The sequence below is a fragment of the Synchiropus splendidus genome, chromosome 19 (assembly GCF_027744825.2).
Source record: "Synchiropus splendidus isolate RoL2022-P1 chromosome 19, RoL_Sspl_1.0, whole genome shotgun sequence".
NCBI classification, from domain to species: domain Eukaryota; kingdom Metazoa; phylum Chordata; class Actinopteri; order Syngnathiformes; family Callionymidae; genus Synchiropus; species Synchiropus splendidus.
This window is the reverse complement of record NC_071352.1, coordinates 3,954,232-3,973,937: the sequence shown is the minus strand read 5'-3', so window position 1 is coordinate 3,973,937 and position 19,706 is coordinate 3,954,232. Positions and strand designations below refer to the sequence as shown.

The window sequence follows — 19,706 nt, the reverse complement described above, 5'->3', positions numbered from 1 at the left end:
GCTCTGGCTGGTAAACACAGCCTGCTGTGAGCACTGTACACATCAAAGTCATCGCTGACTAGTTCTCAAAATAAAGGCAGAGATTGGGGGTGCGTGAAAGCCCCTGGAGGACCTCAATAAAACCACGATCGATGGACATCATTAGCAGGACACTTGGCAGATTAGAAGGTTTAATCCCACTAACACAGCGAGTCAGCGCACGCAGGTTACAGCATCAGTTGTTACGTTACTGAACTGGAAATGGTTGGATTTGGTTGGATTTCATTCAGTTGCAATGACACTGCATGAATCCACGTTTGTCTGCCACATGAGCCAAGTGGGGCTGAAAGATTGGAATAATACTGGAAATCGTCAGCAGACGCTGAGACTTTTACACACCCAAAATATGTGTGAGGAAAGATGGCGGGTTGGAAAGGCAAACCAAATGTGAGGTGATTTGTGGGAAAATGACCGTCGTCCCTCTGACGGAGGAAGCACACACACAAACACACCAGGTCCAGTTCATGTTTTATTGCAAAAGGTAGAAATGTGAGCGATGAGGAGAGAAACGTACAGGTGTCCCCCGTCCCAGCTTGACTGATCATGTGATATTGATTCAAAAAGGAGCCACAGACATGGTAGAATCAGGAGTTACACATTGGTTTAAAGGCACATTTGTGTCAAATGTGGCCGCTTGTTCCAGTTTTCACCCAGTAAATCATCACCAGTAGAAAGATGAGGAGCGGTCTGCAACTGTCACCGTTAGCTAGCACAGCAAGCATGTTTCCCTGGGCTGGCGTCCCCTCCAAGACACGCCTCAGCCAGAGGAGGTGGCGAGCTTGGACCAGCCCAGCTCCTCGTACAAAGCCGTCAAATGGAAGTAGACGGTGGCCAGGAGTTTGGTCCAGCCAGCTCCCGCCTCACGGGTCATCGCCTCGCCGCATTTGTCAGTCAGGACCTCCACTATGACAGCGTTGAGGATCTGTGAAACACACGCAGCCTTTAGATTCCAGAGCAGGGACCATGGCCTCACATGAAGAAAGGCTTTGTTTGGGGAGCAGGGTGAGAAACACCGTCTCTCCCGCTCACTGTGCCACTGAGTCAGGAGGACTCTGGAGCACATGTGGAGGGAGAGCAGGAGTCAGTCGTGTATGTCCCCTACTGCAGGTTGCACAACTGGTTCATGAAGCACACGCAACATCGATAGTATCTAGAGAATGAGCTGCTCCCACACTGGAAGAGTTGAATAGGTAAGGAATGAGAGCCTTTCAACACAAGCCCTGGAAGGTTAAAGGTCACTCAAGGTTTCTTTTGTTTCCATAAATGCAATACATCTGTTCCAGCTTCTCAATTTCAGTCTGGAGGATTTTTTAGAGGCTTTGGTGAAATTCGAACAATTTAATGTTAAAAAACTAATGCCATTTATGGTGATCAGTGGTTTTAGAGTCAATATAATAATATATTTAGCTTCCAAACTAAATAATAAATTAACTAAATAAATAATTTACTAAATAAATTTGGCCTTCAGCTTGGTAGAAATATACACGTAATTCAAATAGGTATCAGGAAGTCTTATTTTCATTGTTTTACATTCAACTGAAGAAAGCTGAAGAAAGAGAAATGCATCTAGTACTGACATATTCAGCGGCTTCATCACAGGGTCCACATCCAGGCCACTTCTTACCAAGACAAAAGGGTGGTCCAGGGGTGATCACTGGACTCATGGCAGAGACATGATGCGTGTTGTCTCTCCAACTTCCTTGCGTAATGTGTGAGAGCATTTGTGAATGTGAGTTGTGTGTGTGTGTGGGAGTGTGCATCTTTCTGGATCAATGAGTGGGTGTTTTTGTTTGTTTGCTGGGTTTATTTTTTATCTTTCTCGCTGTGAAGCCATTGTTGGTGCCTCCTCATGTATATGAAGGTTTATGTAAGTGACGCTGACACACATTGGCAGCGGGCTGAGACGGGCGGCTCACCCTGAAGTAGACCGGGTCCACCTTGTGCTTCAGGGCGTGGGACTTGGACAGCTGCTTCAGCTTGGCCACCGTTTTGTCTGCGTTGTCCATGTTCTGCACCAGCGCGTCGATGGCCTTCATGACTCCGCCTGCGTGTGTGGCAAGCTCGCTGGAGGCCTCCAGCTTCGCCAGATCATCCATATGCTGGAATCGGAAGAACTTTTTGGATGGAGGGCAGCTGCGAAAGAACCTGAAGACAAGTGAAGGGTGACAGAGTATTTCTTTTATGAATTCACTCCATATCTTTTCATACGGAAAATATTTTTCAGCTAACAATATTTGAGTCTCAAAAGCAATAAGATCTACTTTTACTTTTGTAAATAAAATCAATATTTTAATTCAGAAATTCCTGGTTTCTCCCAAAAAAGTTTTTTTTTCTGAGGCAACATTTTTATATTGAGAGTTTAAAAACTGAAAATAATTCCCAGGTGTATCTGGAAAAGCAGGCAGACCACCAGCACAGCTCCCTTCCAAACCAAAACAAAACTGGTCCTCTCCGTCCAGGAAGTTCCTGGATCCTGATCTGGATCATATCATCAGAGCGATGGTGTGTGTGGCCACCGGCGGAGGGTAGAGCATGTTTGCTTGATACGAGAGGTGAGAGAACCGCTCCCACCCACTGGCTTGGATGGGGACCAAGGCCTGTGAGAAGCCCCATCTCTGGTTCCTCCTCCGTCTTTGGCTGTAAATGGCTGACCGCTGGACAGACTGTGTTTCCAGTGGCCTGCCTCGCGAGCTCATCCGCGACGTGCTTGGAGGCGGGGGTGGAGAGTAGAGCGCTCCGTCTTCTGACATCAAGGCGTGGAGCCAAAGCACTGTCGCCACCTCGCCTGTCATTCAAGACTGTGAGACAGACGCTGAACCTGGGATTTCAGGAGCGGCAGGTTGAGACGGCTCCTTCATAGGCCCGTGGCCGACCCTGAGATGACCTGAAACAGACTGGGAGTGGAGACCCAGCCTCAGACAGACAGAGAGTCTCCAGAGTTTGTTGTGGTTGATCAAGACGTAGCTCCGGAGCTGAGGGTCACTGCCCAAGAATGACACAGAAAGTTGAAGAGCTGGGGCTCTGTCTTGACTCTGGCTGCGCCTGTGTCATCCCTAACTGAGGCCAAACAGCTGTGAGCAATGACCATGTTGGGGAGTCATGTGGGACTCACGCCTGTGAACGACGGTGGCGCCCTGAGAGCCACCGTGCTCTTCCTCTCTGTCATCACCCATGGTTGCATATAAATAGCCTCATTAAGACTGACTTTGGTGATCAGCCTCACCTTATCTTCCCCTCAAAAAGCGTTCGAGTCTTTCGACTCATCATTTGCGTCAGCTACACAGCTGGACGCAGCCAGTCAGCAGCCAAGAGAGAGCAGGGGAGTCAGGAACGCTCATGCTTATTGATCCACCACCATTCTTCAGATTCCTGAAGGCCACAGGGGCAGCATGAAGGAATGTGTACGCAGCACCATCACTTCCTCGACATCACACACGTGACTGAGGAGACCTCACACCTCGCTTCACTGACAGACGTCAGGTTCTGGCAGCCAGTGACTGTGAGAGGAGCAGCGCAGAGCGCCGGCTGAGGTACGTCAACTGTTTAGACATCACTGGCAAATATTTATCAAACACTTCCGAGACGCACTTTGATTGGAAGAAAAACAACTTTGATGGAGCGGCTCCGCTGCGGACTGCAAGGGACTGATGAAAACACGGCGGACTGACCCTCCGCGCTCCGACCCACAAGGCACCACGCTGACTGGCAACATCTAAAGTTGACTGTGGCCCACAGCTGGCGGTCAGTGACGCTGGTGGTCAGGCAGATGCCGGGCTTGGTGTCATGTTTGGACAATCATGTGAAAGGCCTGAGCTTCTCCTCGTGTTTTCATTAGCTGTTGCATCGGAGGCTTGCGTGACCCTTCAAAGGACAATTGCGGTTGCTTAAGTCCCAACACTTTGGTTGCATCATAAAACTACCTTTAGCTGTGAAACCTGGCATCTAAACTGCAACTTCAGGTAAATAGCCCTGAGAGAGGTGCGAACCATATAATCAACTCTGAATTGAAAACATGTACTTAGTGCAGGCAAGTTTGGGCCTGACGACCGAAACTCTGGTCCCAGTCCTCACCCCCTCCTCCTCCTCCTCCTCGTCCTCCCCCCCACCCCCCACCCCCCACCAACACCCCCACCCCCCACCTCGCCCCCAGGTCCTCACTTTCCTGTGTCCTGTTCAAGCCCAGGCTGATGTCCCTCAGTTTCCACTCTGGCTTTCTGTCCCAGGAGCCATTTTGGCCCCTTGAGTTCCACTGCCCTGAGTCACACCGCCCGATTGGTCCATTCTGCACCAATTCAAGTCTTCAAGATGAGACTGGATGTGAGGCCCTGACCTCTTCAGCGGGCAGTGGGAACTCATTGTGCTCTTTGGTGTGTCCACACCCGTGACCAGGCTGAGCAATAGTTGGGTCAGTGGAGCCCACACAGCCCCTTCAACCCCTCCCTCCGTCACCCTGGCTTCAGAACCCTTGAACAGAACCAGACCAAGCCCAACCATCATCATGGATGATGAGCGTTGGACCAGGGTAGCAGACGAGAGGCTGCAGGAGTCTCACCTGATCAGAATGGCCACTCCGACCTTCTCATGGTCCGGCAGGACGATTGACCAGGAGTCCTGGATCAGCTGCTTCTCTGAGTTGGTCAGTGGAGCGGGTCTCTCCGGGTGCTCCAACTCTCCCTCGCCCGGCACCGTCTCCATCTAGGAGGACAGGAGAGGAAGCACGTGCAGAAAGCTCAGACCAAACAAGAGAGGCAGGGCTACCTGCGACTGGCTCATGACGGCTTGATTCCACCAGTGGCTGTCTGCGCTCTCCGCCTCTGAATCTCAGCTCACAGAGAGTGTGAGTGAAGACCAGGCTGCAAAAACACGAGACAGACACGCAGCAAGTGAGGAGGAGCCTCTCTCTCTCTCTCTCTCTCACCGCCTCTCTCTCCTGGTTTGATCTTTCCCCTGCAACTGTACCTGACACCTCAGGGTCACTGGTGCAACAGGCCGACCTATCTCCACATTCTGCCCCAGACGGGTGCTCAGGGATGAACATGCTGCATGGTGTTATCAGCCCGTCCGACCTCCGCCGACACAGGACAGGTGTCACTGGTGGCTGGAAAAGATTCTCATGCCACGGGTCTACTGGGCAAGTGCAGACAGTTGCTCATATCGGAGCCGTGACCGAGAGGTGTGAGCCACATGTTAATCATTGACATGCAGCTGTTTCCAAGCAGATTAAATCACAGAACAGAATGAGGCTCAACAGCACGACTTCACAAGGGTGAACGAAAGAAGCCAAAGCCTTCACCTGCTGTGGAAACAGTTGCACCGCTCCAGGCCACGGCGGTCAACTGTGGAGACTCATCGTTCAACCGCTTGGAAGGCAAGACTGCGTTTGACCTCTAACCCACTTCAGCCATGCACTTCACAGCGCTACGTAAACCACGACATCTAACGGACACTGGGAGTAGTGTTACTGGTAACGCGCACTCCACTTGAGCGCATTACACCAGGAGAGGACAATAACAACACACGATGAGCCTGTGGAGCAAAGTGTGACATTGTTCCTGTGAATACGTCATTTCAGTTTGACAAACGGTATGTCACATGAGGGAGGAGTCATCTGCTAATGCCATTGTCTAACAACATTCAACGTTAAAAAAATGTATCGTATACTTGGAATATAACGAGATCGACGCACTGCAGTTCTCATTTTTGCCAATAGGGAGCAGTAGTGTTAGAATTTAAAAAAGCAAAGAAGAAGAACATCTGTCGCCTCTTAAATTTGAGCCTACCCGATTACCGTACTTCCAAATGTTGCCACGGCAGTAAGAAAACAGAGCAGCCTCCGGACAGGTAGCTCCCGCCTCGGTGTTTGGATTACACTGACACTGACAGCCGCTTCTTTTCAGCTGAGCGTCGCGGTGTGTGGGGAGCGAGCGAGTTTGCTAACGACGTCGTCATAACGAGACGTGCTGATCGAGGTGGTTTGTCTGTGTCGAAGAAACATCCCCAACGCAGCGACGATGAACGTGGCTAAAAGTGGATACCGGGTGTTTTCCGCCAATTCCTCCGCAGCGTGTACAGAACTGGCCAAGAGGATAACGGAGTGAGTGGCTTCCTTCCATCGTGTTATTGCACCAGTGTCCCACTATCTCAGCGTCATGGTGGACTCGAACGATCCTGGATCGTATTGAAACACGGGGTTAACGTTAGAATCCCACCATCGAGACTTGATCGATCGTCTCTGTTCTGACGCATCGAACTGTGCCCCCCTTTATTCTGCTGTGTTTGTCCACTCGCAGGCGCTTGGGAGTAGAGCTGGGCAAGTCTGTCGTGTTTCAGGAGTCCAACAGAGGTGAGCTCTTGTGCCTTCCTGATAAACGCTTCCTAATCCTTGAACAAGCGTTTACCACACGCCCACAATGGCAGCGCTGGTTTGTGTTGGAGCCCCTCCGAATGACAAGGTCTAAACTCAACAGTCTCAAACCAACATTTCACCTGTAATTCCAGTGCATCCACAGTTACTCTCTACTCCTTCCCTTTTTCATCTATAGTGATCCTGCTGGCTTAGGTAACAGTCTTTGCTGCAGCGTTGTAGTAAACATGATCAAGTATCTGGTGGTTTCAGAGACTGAGCTTTCTCCCTCCAAGCCCTAAAAGAAGTGATGCTTTTTATTTTCAGACTTGTCTCAGCAATCCAAGCCGCCCCAAGTCACTCATGTGTTTGGCTTTTTCAGAAACAAGAGTGGACGTGAAAGAGTCTGTTCGTGGGCAAACCATATTCATCATTCAGACCATACCAAGGCAGGTGAAATGGGTGTGGCTAGCTGCAGACGCAGGTCACCTGGTCAGGCTGGTCACGCCGCTAACGCTGCGGCGCTCTCCTTCCTTTGACATCAGGGACGTCAACACAGCTATCATGGAGCTGCTGGTCATGGCCTACGCCCTCAAGACCTCGTGTGCAAAGAACATCATCGGAGTCATTCCCTACTTCCCCTACAGCAAGCAGTGCAAGATGAGGAAGCGAGGCTCCATCGTCAGCAAGCTGCTGGCGTCCATGCTCGCTAAAGCAGGTGAGGCGCGCTGCCACCCCACCCCACCCCATCCCACATCACGCTGCTCATCTGTCGCCTGCTCTCAAGGGCTCACCCATATCATCACCATGGACCTGCATCAGAAGGAGATCCAGGGCTTCTTCAGCTTCCCGGTGGACAACCTTCGCGCCTCCCCGTTCTTAATCCAGTACATTCAGGAGGAGGTGCTGCACTGCAGGTGGGGTAGCTGGAGATGCAACAGTTGCTCATCTTCTCTCTCTGTCCAATCAGATTCCAGATTACCGAAACGCCATCATTGTAGCAAAGTCGCCTTCGGCTGCCAAAAGGTAATGGCGCCGCACCTCCTTCTGTGGTGGCCGTGGAAATAGTTGTGTTGCGAGTGAGAGTGGCAAAGAGCGGAGCGCTGCTGCTGACCTGACTCCTCTCTGCTCAGGGCCCAGTCCTACGCCGAGCGCTTGCGTCTGGGTCTGGCCGTGATTCACGGCGAAGCTCAGTGCTCGGAGTCGGACATGGCCGACGGACGTCACTCGCCGCCCTGCGTGCGAAACACAACGGGACACACGGGACTGGAGCTGCCTGGTAAGAGAAACTCACGTTGGCCACTGTGCTTGTGACATTTTGAGTCAGCGGTCCTGAAGTGCATCGTAACAGCAGTAAGACCTGACTCACAGTTCATCCTCTTATCAGCCACAGCCTGGGAGCAAGTTTCTGCCCATTACTCCTTCGCTTCAGTTACTCACCGCCTCATTTGTAATCGTGCCTCCAAGCTAATGCGCTTTTTGTTTTTGCTAGCCGTAGTTGTTTTGCTATCCTGCGCTCGTGCCTCATCCACGGTCTCAATGAAGGTGCATGGTGACGGACCCTGCACCGTCACCATGTCATCCATGGCGAGGCCTCCAACCTCAGTCACCCTCCGGCGAGGCCTCCAAGCGTTTACAGGACTCACCTTTGTCTCTTTGCTTTACCAGCATAGGTTTGTGCGTGTGCCGTTACTCCGGACTGTAAAATCCTCTTGCCGAACCAGGAGGGGGTTTTCCACGTCTGGGCTTCATGTGTTTGTGAAATTCCTGTGCATCTGTGTTAACGTGGTGTTTATTTGTTGGCGATAGCAGGCAAACAGCAAGCTCCGTTCCCCGGCATAGAGCTACCAAGTACGAGCGTAAACTTAACCTCCACCTGACATCTCAAGTCTCCTGAACCAGTGGTGCCATTTTGCTGCATGCGTGGATAAAGGCTGTGTGCAGTGTGGAACGCAGCAGTCTGGAGGCTGGTGCTGCTCCCAGACTGCTGTTTCTCCAGCATGACCTCAGCCCTTTATTGTTTCCTGTCTCCTGACTTGACAATACAAGCGCCTCTCTGATGTGTGTTGACGGACTCATCTTGCCAATCCAGCATTGATCCTGCTCTTCAGATGTAGCATCTGTTTCTGCATGTGAGCTCTGCAACAAAGCATGACGAGACATTTTTGACTCAGCAATCATGGCCGCTACGGTGCCTCGGTCTTACCCTGCTCATGGAGGACCACTAACACAGTAGTTCCTCAGGCAGACTGGGTTTGGTGTGTGGCTCTTCTGAGCACGTCTGCAGGAGTTTCCCATGCCGTACCACTGGTGGTGTGGTGCGTCGTCCTGGGCATGCTTCCTCTCTGCTTTCCAACTGTCTCCCTTCACAATGGCCTTGTTTGGCTGGTTGTGTGATGACTACATTTACATGCACAGCAATTCCTTCCAGGCTCTCCACTGAGTGTCGGCTGCCACGTCGTCCCACAGGCCCCTCCAGGCCCAACGTCTTTCACGCACCCACACGCACACACACACGCCCACACACACACACACACACACACACACACGCACACTGTTTCAACTGGAGGGCAGAGGGGAAAGCTAATCTGCTGTAGCAGCCCTCACATCTTATTTAGCCGCTTCTGCTTCCAGGACGTCCCAGAAGAAAAGGCATTTCCATGGTATTTCACTGAAATAAAGCCTCATCTAATGTAATACCAGCACAGTTTAACCTCCTCACTTCATTTGTGCCCGTGCTTTACGTGACACGGCGCGCCACCGTGCGCCTCACGGTGCAGGTTATTCCATTCTCCGCCCGGCGTGTGGGTTGCGTGCATGTAAACGTAGGCCGCGGTGACCGAGGACAGCCTGTGTGAAGCGGACAGCCATGTGCTGCCGCCGCCCCGGTGACAGTGCTGTGATTGGGTATCCTGGGCCCCGCTTTCTGATGGTTGCATGGCATGTGCTCTCCACTCTGTTTGGCATCCTGATCCAATCTGGTGTGGTAGATGAGGTAGAATGGGGGGAGGAGTTGATCCAATGAAACCTCGCCTTATTGGACCGTGAGTGACTGACAGTGTTGCCATTCTCACGCCAAACTCTTTCTCAACCCATTTTACCCAATCTACTGAGGTGTTTCCACTCGGTGGGGTGGGGGGGGCAGTGAAGTGGAGGCTGACTGCTAATGGTCTGCTTTGCTCTCGCAGTGATGATGGCCAAGGAGAAGCCTCCCATTACCGTGGTGGGAGATGTGGGCGGGAGGATCGCCATCATTGTGGTGAGGAGACTTTCCATGTAGTTCCCCTCTGAAGGTGCTCACTGGACCGTCTCGCGTGGAAGCCACTGTTTATTCAGGGTGAAGGGAAGCAGCATCCACTTTGTTTTCTGATGAGGTAGTGCTCTGCAGGGAGGCAGAGCCAGTCCCAGTTACTGAGTTGGGAGAGCAGAGACAGTGTTGCACCAAGAGTGTTGAGGGTGAAGAGGGAGCCACGTGTGTTGCTCACACCTGTGCTTGATCCCCAGGATGACATCGTCGATGATGTGGGGGACTTTGTCGCAGCTGCTGAGCTCCTCAAAGAGCGAGGAGCCTACAAGATCTACGTCATGGCCACGCATGGACTGCTGTCGGCCGACGCCCCGCGCCTCATCGAGGAGTCGGCCATCGACGAGGTCAGTCCGCTTTCAAGGCTTCAAGGTTTTATCAAGGTTTTATCGGCGACCGCCAGTCCCTCTGCCTGAGCTGGAACCTGGAGAGAAGTGGAGAGCGATGGTGACGCCCATGTGTCTCCGTCTGCTCCAGGTGGTGGTCACCAACACGGTTCCACACGAGGTGCAGAAGCTCCAGTGTCCTAAAATCAAGACGGTGGACGTCAGCATGATCCTGGCCGAGGCCATCCGCCGCATCCACAACGGAGAATCCATGGCTTACTTGTTCCGCAACATCACGGTGGACGACTGATCGCGCTCCTCCCGCCTCAGGACGGCAGCTGCTTGCTTTTTGAAAATGCCCTTTGCACGCCCCGACCACCCGGACTAGTTTGGAGAGACCCCTCGCCATGCGCTGGAACCTCCTGCTTCCTCCTCCTGCACCTCCCTGGTCATGTGGGTGGCAGCTCAGATGAGCCGCTGGCCTCTGATTGGCTGATCTTCTTGGAGGTTGAGGTGACATTTGGTTTGGTGTGTGACATGGTTGTGTACATCGCTATTGTTCTCTGTTAAGTAAGCAAAATAGCCAGCGTGAAAGTGTAGCAGGAGTGACAGATCCAAGTGTGTGAGTGTGTCTGCTCAGGCCAAGGTCCTGTTGAAGCCACGTCTTCCTGACGGTGGCGACTCCCACTGCACTGTCCTCACCACCATGCTGGATGTCTGTGGCACAGAGTGACATGCAAAATGCTGAGTGCGAGTGCAGCCGTGCGTCCGTCCATCCGTCTGTCTGTCTGTCGCTGTGTGTTCCAAAATAAAACTGTCTGCTCCGACTGTGTCTGGCCTTCACTGCTGTTGTCTACAGAAGAGGCCTGGCTCAGCTCGGAAGGCCGAGGAAAGGGTGGTGAGGCGGCGATCCCACCTCGCTCAAGTTGGATTTTACCATGTACCAAACACCGTGTGCACCACGACACATCACTTAAAGGAAAAACATGTTTCATATATTTGGCAGAACAGATCAACAAGTGAATGCGTGGCTGCTCACTTGCCTGGACAGAAGAACCCACCCTGCTGACGGGCCGTGAGCTCGTGTCACCGACCAACACGAGAGCTGGCGGGAGGTTTCCGTCCCAGTTCCAAAACTTGTTCAAGGCTTCTCAGGTTTCCTTCCAGCTCTGAGGAGCTTTGACCAAGTCTGGGAGCAGAGCCGAGCGTGCGGAGGAGCCCAATGGTCCACACAGGTCCGGGTAATGCTGCCAGCCTGGGCCAGCTGCCAGTTTTAAGGTGGTGCAAAGCGGAACCAGAACTCTGGGCTCACTTCCTCGTCTGAGGTGGGGAAACTGAACACTTTGACTGAGCGGTTCTGAAAAGAGGAAGAAGTGCCTGGTGCAGCAGGAGCCAAGCGTAACACCTGGGACGAGATCCATCCGACGTGCGACGCTGCTGACAAAGAACAGTTCAGACTTGCACTTGTAGTTTTACATTCCACTACCCTCCAATTTGTCATGTAGACAACGTGTAAGACCGTTTAGTTGGAATAACAAACTGACCAAATAAAGGGCTGAGGTTTAAAGATGATACGGCGTGAGACTTTATCAGTGACTTTTGATGATTTCATGGATCAAGCATATTTTATTTGGTTATATTTTGTGAAATTATTACCATATCAAAATGTGTTGCTTCTAATATATGGACACATATTGTCTAATGTTACATAATTTTGGATTATATATCTGTTATATTTGATATTTAATGGAAAAATTCGTGTAACACAGAATTTTAATTGCGTTTCTCCTGGAATCAAACCATTAATGATACTGCTGCAGTACGTCTTGTGACCTATAGGTAGTAGTAAAGGGCCAAAGGGAAGTGTTTTATTCGGCCACCTCTCTCCAGAATGTGCGAATTCACTGGCTCAGCAATCTGAAACCTCAGCATTTGAGTCAGGCCCTGATCACTTCTGAGGAGGCAACACACTTTTGCTGAGCAGAAAAAGTGCCTTTATTTTCTTATGAACACGAAGTTGAGCAAGAATGACAACAGAGGACGACCTGGGTCTTCCCCGACACGTGCGCACGTGTGAATTTTCCCACCCAAGTCTGGTGTGTCAGGAGACTGCGCAGCTCTTGGCTGTGCCGATGCGCCGGTGCTTGTGTTTCTCTGGCCGGCGGACGAGAGCCAGGCTGAGGCGACCGGGCAGATTGGCCTGCTGGAGAAGCTCGCTGAAGGCTTCCAGCACGTTGATGTCGTCTTTGGCTGACGACTCGACGAAGCTGTGGTTCCAGTCCCGTTCCACCGTCGACAGCACGTCTTGGCTGGACACCTGTCGCTCGCTGTGGCAGTCGATCTTGTTCCCGATGACCACGATGGGTGTGAACTTGTCCTCCTTCACCTCCAGGATCTCCCGGCGCAGACTCTTCACCGCCTCCAAGGACTGTGGGTCGTTGATGGCGTAGACCAGAGCGAAGGCATCGCTGTTCTGGATGGAGAGCTTCCTCATGGCGGGGAAGGAGTAGCTGCCACTGGTGTCCATGATGTTGATGGTGACTGTTACGCCGCCCACCTCGCACTCCTGCCTGTGAAGCTCCTCCACCGTCCGCCGGTGTTTGGCCTCAAACGTGTCCTTGAGGAAACGTTGGATCAGAGCCGTCTTCCCCACTCCGGCCGCTCCTAGGACCACCAGCCTGACCTCTGCTCTCTTCTGCTCTTCAGCAGCCATGTTGAGCTCTCGGCGGAGGAGACACTTGCTGCCTCTGTATTTATGGCCTCACTCTTCCCTGCCCCTTCCTCTTGCAGCCAATCACCAGGCTGCTTTTCCCACTCTGGACTCACAAATCACAGCGGTTCCATCCTGGCAGCACAGAGGCAGCTGGACCCAGGTGGCCAGACCGTGCTTTGTCCAGCGTTTTCTTCATCACTTTTCCAGCTTGTTTCTTCCCAACTCACTGCCTACAGGTCCGACCCTGGCTTTGCCTCTCCCTGTCTGAATCTGTCCTGGGGCCCATGAGTCAGGAGGCTTTCACTCGCTGACAGAAATTTAAAATGAGACCCAGTGTTTGGACGCCAGAGTGGATGGTGATCTGGTCCCCATGATCGGGGACAGAAGTCCTCCAGCGACCCAACAGCCTCAGGTCGACCACAGCCAGGCTTTTATTCTCCCTCCAGGAATGGTCAGACGCTGGCTGTGGCAAATGTGAATCTCAGTCAGAGGAGCCCTCATGTTCACAGGAGGACTTGAAGAAGAGCAGAAACATGTGCGGCTTGTTGCCGAGACAGCAGCCAGGAGGAGTCGCTGCCACTCATCACAGACAAGTCGTGGGGAATGGATGGCAGTATTTATCTCCGCTTCATTATTGTGTTGCAGTTCAGAGCTGACACCCAGATGATGTGCAAAACAATGCTGGCAGTGGGAAGACAGGAGGTTCAGAGGAGCTGTCGCAGCCTTGCCACCCAACGACTTGCGCGGAACCTCTGACGGGAGATTTATAAGTGGACCAGTGTCTTGGTTTACAGTATGAGCTTCATCATGGACATCATCTGACTCATAATCCATCCCAGATGTGGCTCGCAGCAGCAGCTCACGCAAGAGAGATTGATGGGTGAAGCTTCGTCTTCTGCCTTCTGAAATCTTCCTGTCAAAGTGAAAGCTCCGGTGCTGGGAGCGAGCTTCCACTGACTCTGGCTGAGGAACATGTCAGTGCAGCACCGTCCTCAGCAGAAACAAAACTCACTTCTTATTTCCAGTGTTGACCTTAGCATTTCAGGTCATGGTTCCTGACACCCATGAGGAATCATCTTGTTCAGTCCGCTGTCTCGGACTTGACACGGACCTGACGCTCGGCTCCACCTGTGAGAGGTGTGAGGATGGAAGAACAGGCTGTTCTGTCAGCATCAGCTCTGTTGTCACCAGGAAAGGGGAACATGATCAAATGACCGGCCACTCTCTTCATCTGGTGCTGGTTGTCACGCCAGGTAGAGAGGGGTGGGGGCAATGTTTGCTCTGACTAATCCCAGGGTTCATCCAGAGAAGCAAGGTCATGTGACCTCATGTTTTCAGTGATCAGGTGGCCTTATCTGATGCCGTGTCAGAGCGTCGACGTGTTTATGGCACCGTTCAGGGAAATGACCAGGCAGGGCTGGAGTGCAGCGAGCAAACAGCACAGCAGCACGGCGCTCCACAGGATCATGGCTGCAGAGGAGGGACGAGCTCAGAGTCTGCTGCTGAACCCAGTCCCAGCCAGGTGAACAGGCGAGGAAGGAGATTTCGCTGGAACACGAGTGCCTACACTCTCTCCACACATGGACCTTTGTCATCAGGATTTATGACAGCTGCCAGCGGGGCCCTGGAACATCATGTCCTGGAGAGCGAGAGGCGTGGCAGCTCTCCTTACACAAGAGGGACCTGAGTCCGCCAGAGTCTCAAGCTGACCTTATTATCGATGGCAATTCACTCAACACGATCCCAGCAGCTCTGAAGAGGTTCAATACAGAGAAACGAAGCTCCGCCTCCATAAATGGCCAAGAGACCGCCACGTGCTGTTGGGAGCAGAGCTCACTAGCGCCAGGTCCAGATGATGACTGGAGACCAGCCATCGTGGCCAGCGCAGGGTCACAGGGTCACACGTCTCACTCCTCCACTGCAGCTCAGCCGACACGCCTTCTTTGTCAGAGAGGGCCAGTATGTGTGTGTGTGTGTGTGAGTGTGTTTGTAGTGACCATCAGCAAGAGTTAACAATCTATTCAGGCGCAAAATCCACAGAAATGAGAAACAAGAATGTTGGGAGCACCGATGATCAACACACCGAAGATCAACCACACACTGGTGGAAAACCGTCCGAGAGCCTCACACGGGGAAGGGGGAGAAAATCAGCACAAGCCTGGCAGAAAACATGGAGAAGACATGAGACGCGGCGGGACAGCAGGGTCTGACTCCATCAGAGCAGATCATTGAAGCAGCAACAAAGAGCGACCAGAGGATGGAGAAGCTGCGAGTGCATCAGCCACTCATCACCAAGGCAGCTCCAGATGTGTGGCGTCTCCAGGTCAAGCTTGATAGATAGGAGGAAGGTGTGCGAGGCAGGCAGGGACAGCGGAGTCTGAAATATATGTTGCAATCTGAACCTGTCATTCAAGTCACGACGTGAAATCTGTTGAGGCTATGGAAACACTTGGCACTGCCTCCCTGAAAAGCAAAACACAGCAATTAAATCAAACTGGAAACCTGATGTGTCTGTTGTCACCAGCAGATTAGGGGACTGAAGGTTGGCATGGTGTGACTTGCGTGCGTGTCTGTAAACGTGGTGGAGAGCGTCTCCATGATGGTGCCAGACAGGGCAAACAAAGGCCGAGAAAGTGAGGGCAGCGCCACAGAAGGAGCAGCTGCGGTCTCCGACATAAGTTCGGTGTCACTTGTTCCTGCTGCCATAAAACTAATGTTGCCACTCAAGTGTTCCAGCTGACCGGACGACAAACTCCGGCCTAAAGATCTGCATGTGCGTCGCCCTGCAGCAGAACCAGAGAACCAGAGAGGCTGAAGTCTGGGAATCACTCAAACACAAGGGATTCTGTCTGCTTGTCTCGTGCCTCTGATCGGAGATCCTGTCCACACCCTCATGCCAGGTGCTGGATGCTGCCACGGTGACACCCTGACCGGCACCACTTCACGTCTGCAGCTCCAGGACAGAGGCCGTTTGGTTTCCTCTTGGCCTCATGTCACTTCCTGTGAGCCACCGTGTGGACGGACCTCCTGCTGTCGGTGCATCTTCCCTCCTCCCTCGCGCACCTTGGGTCCCATTAATGCTCAGTAGATGTTCTACTTTGAAAGGAGAAGCAGAGCTGTGAGTCCCGTGTTCCTCACACTGAAGAGGAGCAACCAAGGCTCATCTGTCATTTGAGATTGATCATGCACGCAGATCTCCAGGAGCAGATCAGGCCGCTCATCAGTGGCGTGCACCTGCTCTCAGCTGGGTCTCCTGAGGTCGCCGCGGCTCGCCCGCGCAAACATCAGTGTTTGATCTGCAGAGCAGCTCTGTTCACCCTTACTTCGCCTTGTTGATAAATATGAATCCTGCCTGCAAGGTTGGTCCTCAGGAGGGAGACGGCGGCCTGAACACGGGGACAACTTATTAAGATGAGTTGAGGTGGCCAGCTGGGTCCAGGTGTCTCTGCTTCAGGACGTGTGTGGCTGCAGGGAGGGCTCTTGACTGCCACAGACCGAAGCCTTCTTCAACTCACCCAGAAGAGCAAACTGCCACCGCCTGGAGTTGAAGGAGCCAAGCACAGAGATTACAAAACCTTGGAGACGTGACATCTTGCATGTGTTCCTGTGCTGGATGTGTGCACTCACTCAGACACCTGTGACCACCAGTGAAGCCCAAGTGAATTCAGGTGGTTGAGCAAGAGTCCTCCTGCAGTGACACGCTGCTCGAGACGTTTCTCTGCATGTCCGTCCTTGGCATCAAGTCAAATCTCTGCGACTCAACCGTATGGTGGAGGAGGAGGGGTGGAGCCGATGATGAAGCCTGTGAGGTTACAGTGTTCTAACTTGCCTCAAGTCTGCAGGCTAACCTCTGATGGATCATCATCCCTGACAGCCCAAGGTAAATGTTTTTGACATTAAGCAACTTCTGACGGTGAAGTGCGCCTGAAGCAGGAGTCTGAACAAGTCTTAACAACAGACAGTCTTTATTCACATCAAAATATAATATACACTGTTTAACCTCATATGACAATCTGAATTCATGTCTCAAGCAATTATTTTCAAATGAGACTTTTGCACCAGGCTGCACAGCATAAAGGAACAAAACAGCGCCGTGAGCCTAATGAAGCTGCCTCAGGCAGATCTCTCAGTAAATGCGTTTGAAATCAATCTGTTCCGCTTCAGTCCCAAGTCCAGCCATCAACTCTCAGCTCGTCGTCGTTCTCTCGCAGAAGAACAGTGTGGCACGACTGCCCCCGCCTGGTCCTCAGCAGGTACTGCAACCTGGTTCAGCCGTCACACTCGGAGCGTCAGCAGCGCGAGGCTCAGCTGCAGCCAGGCCCAGTGGGCGGTGACCCTGCCGCCCGCGGACGAGGAGCCGAGGATCATGGTCTGGCCTTCCAGGTAGCGCCCCTCCGGGACGCTCCACAGCATGCATTTGTGGCGCCGTCGGAGTTGCGTCTGCATGATGGAGCTGGTGATGTCGAAGAACCCGCTGTCCTGGCGCGTCAGGTCCTCACTGGCGGACCCGGTCAGGTTCTTCCCATCCACGAACCAGTGGACCTCGGGGTGCATTTTAACGTCTGAGAATTGACACACCGCGAAGGTGGCGTTGATGTGGGAGCGCTTTTTTACCGCACAGTCTGTGGAGCAGAGTGGAGATCAAGTTCTTCCAAGGTCAACTACGGGGGGCACCCGTCCGCCCCGCACTCACTCACACCCACAGCAACATGAACTGAAGGAGGGAAATTAAATTAAATAAATACATGCAACTGACTGAGCATGAAAGAGCTTTTTCCTGATGTCAGATTTGAGCATTGAGATCCATGTGTTTCTGACTGAAGAGAAGGAAACCACTCAGCACTTCCTGGTATTCACAACCTCCTGCCCCACAGAGAGACGGGGAAGAAGGTCGTCTCACCTGTGACCGTGAGCTGGGTCATCCTGGACAAGGTGTCAAAGCGGGTGTGCAGCTTGCACAGGTACTTCCCAAAGTCACTGGTGCTGATGTTGGTGATGGTCATGGAGAGCGTTTGGAGGCCATCGTCGCTCCGCATCTGGCACACGTCAGTCTGTTTCTCTCGGTCACATGACACTTGGTCCTTTGCTGACCAGGTGAACAGCTTCATGTCGCTGACCTCAGTGGAGGTGTTACATGTCAGCTTCAGGTTCTCTCCGCACCTGGCCTCCACCTCTGTGGGGGCGTCCAGCTGCACCTCTTTACTGACTGACAGACGGAGAGAAGGTGGAGGTGAGTCACAAACCCCAGGAGCTCTGGCTGTCTTCCATGATGGGAAGGTAAGGAAGGAAGGCGTGGATGACAGAAGGTCCGTCTGCCGGCCCTGCTCTGGTCACACCCGTGTGCTTGGCTGGAGCATGTGACATCACTCATGCTGCTCACCTGCACTTGAGAAGGCCCAGGCCAGCAGGAGGAGCAGCCCGCTCCGTGGTGTCCTCTCTCCTGGGCGCATCTGTGCACACAGGGATCAGATCAGAGGTCGACACTTCAGGAATTAGTCCGCACTCACCATCGTCAGCCCACAGTGTGTTGTCAGCAGACAGAGTTGCGCAAACATTCTCCTGCTCTTCTGTGTGTGTGGGCGGGGTTTCTCCAGACAAGATCAGACCTGCTTCCTACCAGGGGAAGCACATTCCTGCCGGTCAAATGCACTTTCACTCCTCAGCACTTCATCCAACATGTGGGTTCAGACAAGGCCTCGCCTCCTCTCCTTTACTCAACCAGTGAGCGCTGTTTGTTGGAACATGTGCAAGTGGCTGAGCTCCCAAAAACATGGAGTCAGAGGCCTGGAGATGCTTTGCTGTTCACCGGACCTGCCAAGGTTCTTCATGCTCTTGACAAAGGTGGAAGATAAGAGTTGAAGCCACTGGTGTGTATCAGATCTCAGTCAGTGAGAATCTGCTGCTTCACCTGCTTTAAAAGGCTCATGGAGCCATTGGCGCTGATGGATGTGAAAGGGATTCTGTGCACCACGTCTAAAGACTCACGACTTGTGTCATGACTCTGTCTTGAGCTTTATGCTTTCACTCTTTCATGACACCGTGGGCTCCTCCGCACTGCTGCCACAGACTCTCGTCACTTTGGTCGTCCCTCGTCTTCACACCTCCGCGACCGCCTTCTGTCCTCTGCTGCGGAAGAGTCAGACACTTGACTGAAACACAGGATTTCACAAGTGAGGTGTTCATCGAGGCTAGTCTCCCGCCACCTGATCACAGAGCACGTGTCCCCTCAGATGTTTTGCAGAGTGATTTCATCATGGACTTGCTCTCACACAGGCCCACCTCAGGTGAGTGTCGCTGTGTCTGACTCAAACGCGCTTCACTTTCAAGGAATCACTTTCCAGAGTTCTCTCTCTCTGTCCTTGGGCATTTTCTCCTGTGAATCCTGCTGAAGCTCGGGGAATCAGACCAAACACTGGGAGGGAGGGTGGGAGGGAGCGGCGCTGCAGAGGAAGCCAGCACTCTGGAGGAAAGACCTAGCCAGAGAGGGAGGAACGGCGGGACCACGTGGTGGACACAGGAGAGGAACAAGACCTCAGTGGAGGTGCGCGTCCTTCACTCACGTCTGGCCTCATCTGGACTGAGCCAGCAGAACCGAGCTGGGCGGGACACACACCTGCGCGTCAGCACACGCTGCTGATCAGTCAATCAAACGATCGTCTTGTGTTGGCATGGCAACAGAGCGTTCGCTCGCCGGTGCTGCAACTTCAGCAGGCATGAGACCCCACAGCCAGCAGGTCCCTCGGGCCCCTTCACTCTCTCACAGGTGCCCAGAACTGTCCGCAGGTCTAGAGAGGGCGTCGCGGCTCCACAGCGGATCACCTGACCCTGTGGGGTCCAACTCTCCTGCGAGGGTGTGAAGCATTGTCTCTGGTGCAGTCCAGAGCCCTTATCCAGAGAGGTCTCTCCGGGTCCTGCAGGTGTACGAGGGAGGTCTGTGGCAGCCACGGGGCGAAGAGCCGTCATTCCTTCCATCAGCGGCAC

The 19,706-nt window shown here is 52.9% G+C and overlaps 4 protein-coding genes across 6 annotated transcripts; 1 reads left to right on the top strand and 3 right to left on the bottom strand.

Moving 5' to 3' along the window:
- Positions 1 to 542: 542 nt before the first annotated feature.
- Positions 543 to 4,853, bottom strand: LOC128751540 (cytoglobin-1-like). Its single transcript, XM_053852630.1, has 4 exons — positions 4,798 to 4,853; positions 4,592 to 4,734; positions 1,956 to 2,184; positions 543 to 961 (listed from the first exon to the last, which is right to left on the bottom strand). Exons 1-4 carry the CDS (start codon positions 4,810 to 4,812, stop codon positions 797 to 799), a joined length of 552 nt encoding a protein of 183 aa, XP_053708605.1. The 5' UTR covers positions 4,813 to 4,853; the 3' UTR covers positions 543 to 796.
- Positions 4,854 to 5,755: 902 nt separating this feature from the next.
- On the top strand, positions 5,756 to 11,082 carry LOC128751539 (phosphoribosyl pyrophosphate synthase-associated protein 1). Of its 3 annotated transcripts, XM_053852627.1 has the most exons (12): positions 5,756 to 5,880; positions 5,937 to 6,133; positions 6,330 to 6,382; positions 6,765 to 6,831; positions 6,928 to 7,100; positions 7,170 to 7,285; positions 7,353 to 7,408; positions 7,516 to 7,661; positions 8,192 to 8,233; positions 9,571 to 9,641; positions 9,887 to 10,033; positions 10,164 to 11,075. In XM_053852627.1, the coding sequence occupies exons 2-12, from the start codon at positions 6,051 to 6,053 to the stop codon at positions 10,320 to 10,322; spliced, it is 1,113 nt and encodes a 370-aa protein (XP_053708602.1). In that variant the 5' UTR covers positions 5,756 to 5,880; positions 5,937 to 6,050; the 3' UTR covers positions 10,323 to 11,075. The 3 variants fall into 3 exon arrangements, with proteins under 3 accessions (XP_053708602.1, XP_053708603.1, XP_053708604.1); XM_053852628.1 differs by lacking the exon at positions 8,192 to 8,233 and having other exon boundaries at positions 10,164 to 11,053; XM_053852629.1 differs by lacking the exons at positions 5,756 to 5,880; positions 5,937 to 6,133 and having other exon boundaries at positions 6,331 to 6,382; positions 6,765 to 6,835; positions 10,164 to 11,082.
- Positions 11,083 to 12,113: 1,031 nt separating this feature from the next.
- Positions 12,114 to 12,725, bottom strand: rasd4 (rasd family member 4). The gene has a single exon (XM_053852325.1). The coding sequence runs from the start codon at positions 12,723 to 12,725 to the stop codon at positions 12,114 to 12,116; it is 612 nt and encodes a 203-aa protein (XP_053708300.1).
- A 3,981-nt stretch (positions 12,726 to 16,706) lies between these two features.
- LOC128751492 (uncharacterized) lies at positions 16,707 to 18,280 on the bottom strand. Its single transcript, XM_053852539.1, has 4 exons — positions 18,233 to 18,280; positions 18,106 to 18,175; positions 17,626 to 17,931; positions 16,707 to 17,347 (listed from the first exon to the last, which is right to left on the bottom strand). The coding sequence occupies exons 1-4, from the start codon at positions 18,278 to 18,280 to the stop codon at positions 17,001 to 17,003; spliced, it is 771 nt and encodes a 256-aa protein (XP_053708514.1). The 3' UTR covers positions 16,707 to 17,000.
- Between the last annotated feature and the right edge of the window lie 1,426 nt (positions 18,281 to 19,706).

What these genes read in the sequence shown, in the direction of transcription:
- LOC128751540 (XM_053852630.1), bottom strand. An exon ending in GGAGTGGCCATTCTGATCAG is followed by an intron (nt 2,185 to 4,591) that starts GTGAGACTCCTG and finishes ACTTGTCTTCAG; the next exon opens with GTTCTTTCGCAGCTGCCCTC. An exon ending in TGGACCCGGTCTACTTCAGG is followed by an intron (nt 962 to 1,955) that starts GTGAGCCGCCCG and finishes TGTGTTTCACAG; the next exon opens with ATCCTCAACGCTGTCATAGT.
- rasd4 (XM_053852325.1), bottom strand. Translation starts at nt 12,725, where the DNA reads ATGGCTGCTGAAGAGCAGAAGAGAGCAGAGGTCAGGCTGGTGGTCCTA.
- LOC128751492 (XM_053852539.1), bottom strand. Translation starts at nt 18,280, where the DNA reads ATGTTTGCGCAACTCTGTCTGCTGACAACACACTGTGGGCTGACGATG. An exon ending in CACACTGTGGGCTGACGATG is followed by an intron (nt 18,176 to 18,232) that starts GTGAGTGCGGAC and finishes CTGTGTGCACAG; the next exon opens with ATGCGCCCAGGAGAGAGGAC. An exon ending in CTGGGCCTTCTCAAGTGCAG is followed by an intron (nt 17,932 to 18,105) that starts GTGAGCAGCATG and finishes TCCGTCTGTCAG; the next exon opens with TCAGTAAAGAGGTGCAGCTG.
- LOC128751539 (XM_053852627.1), top strand. Translation starts at nt 6,051, where the DNA reads ATGAACGTGGCTAAAAGTGGATACCGGGTGTTTTCCGCCAATTCCTCC. An exon ending in TCCAGTACATTCAGGAGGAG is followed by an intron (nt 7,286 to 7,352) that starts GTGCTGCACTGC and finishes CTGTCCAATCAG; the next exon opens with ATTCCAGATTACCGAAACGC. An exon ending in CCCCGGCATAGAGCTACCAA is followed by an intron (nt 8,234 to 9,570) that starts GTACGAGCGTAA and finishes TTGCTCTCGCAG; the next exon opens with TGATGATGGCCAAGGAGAAG.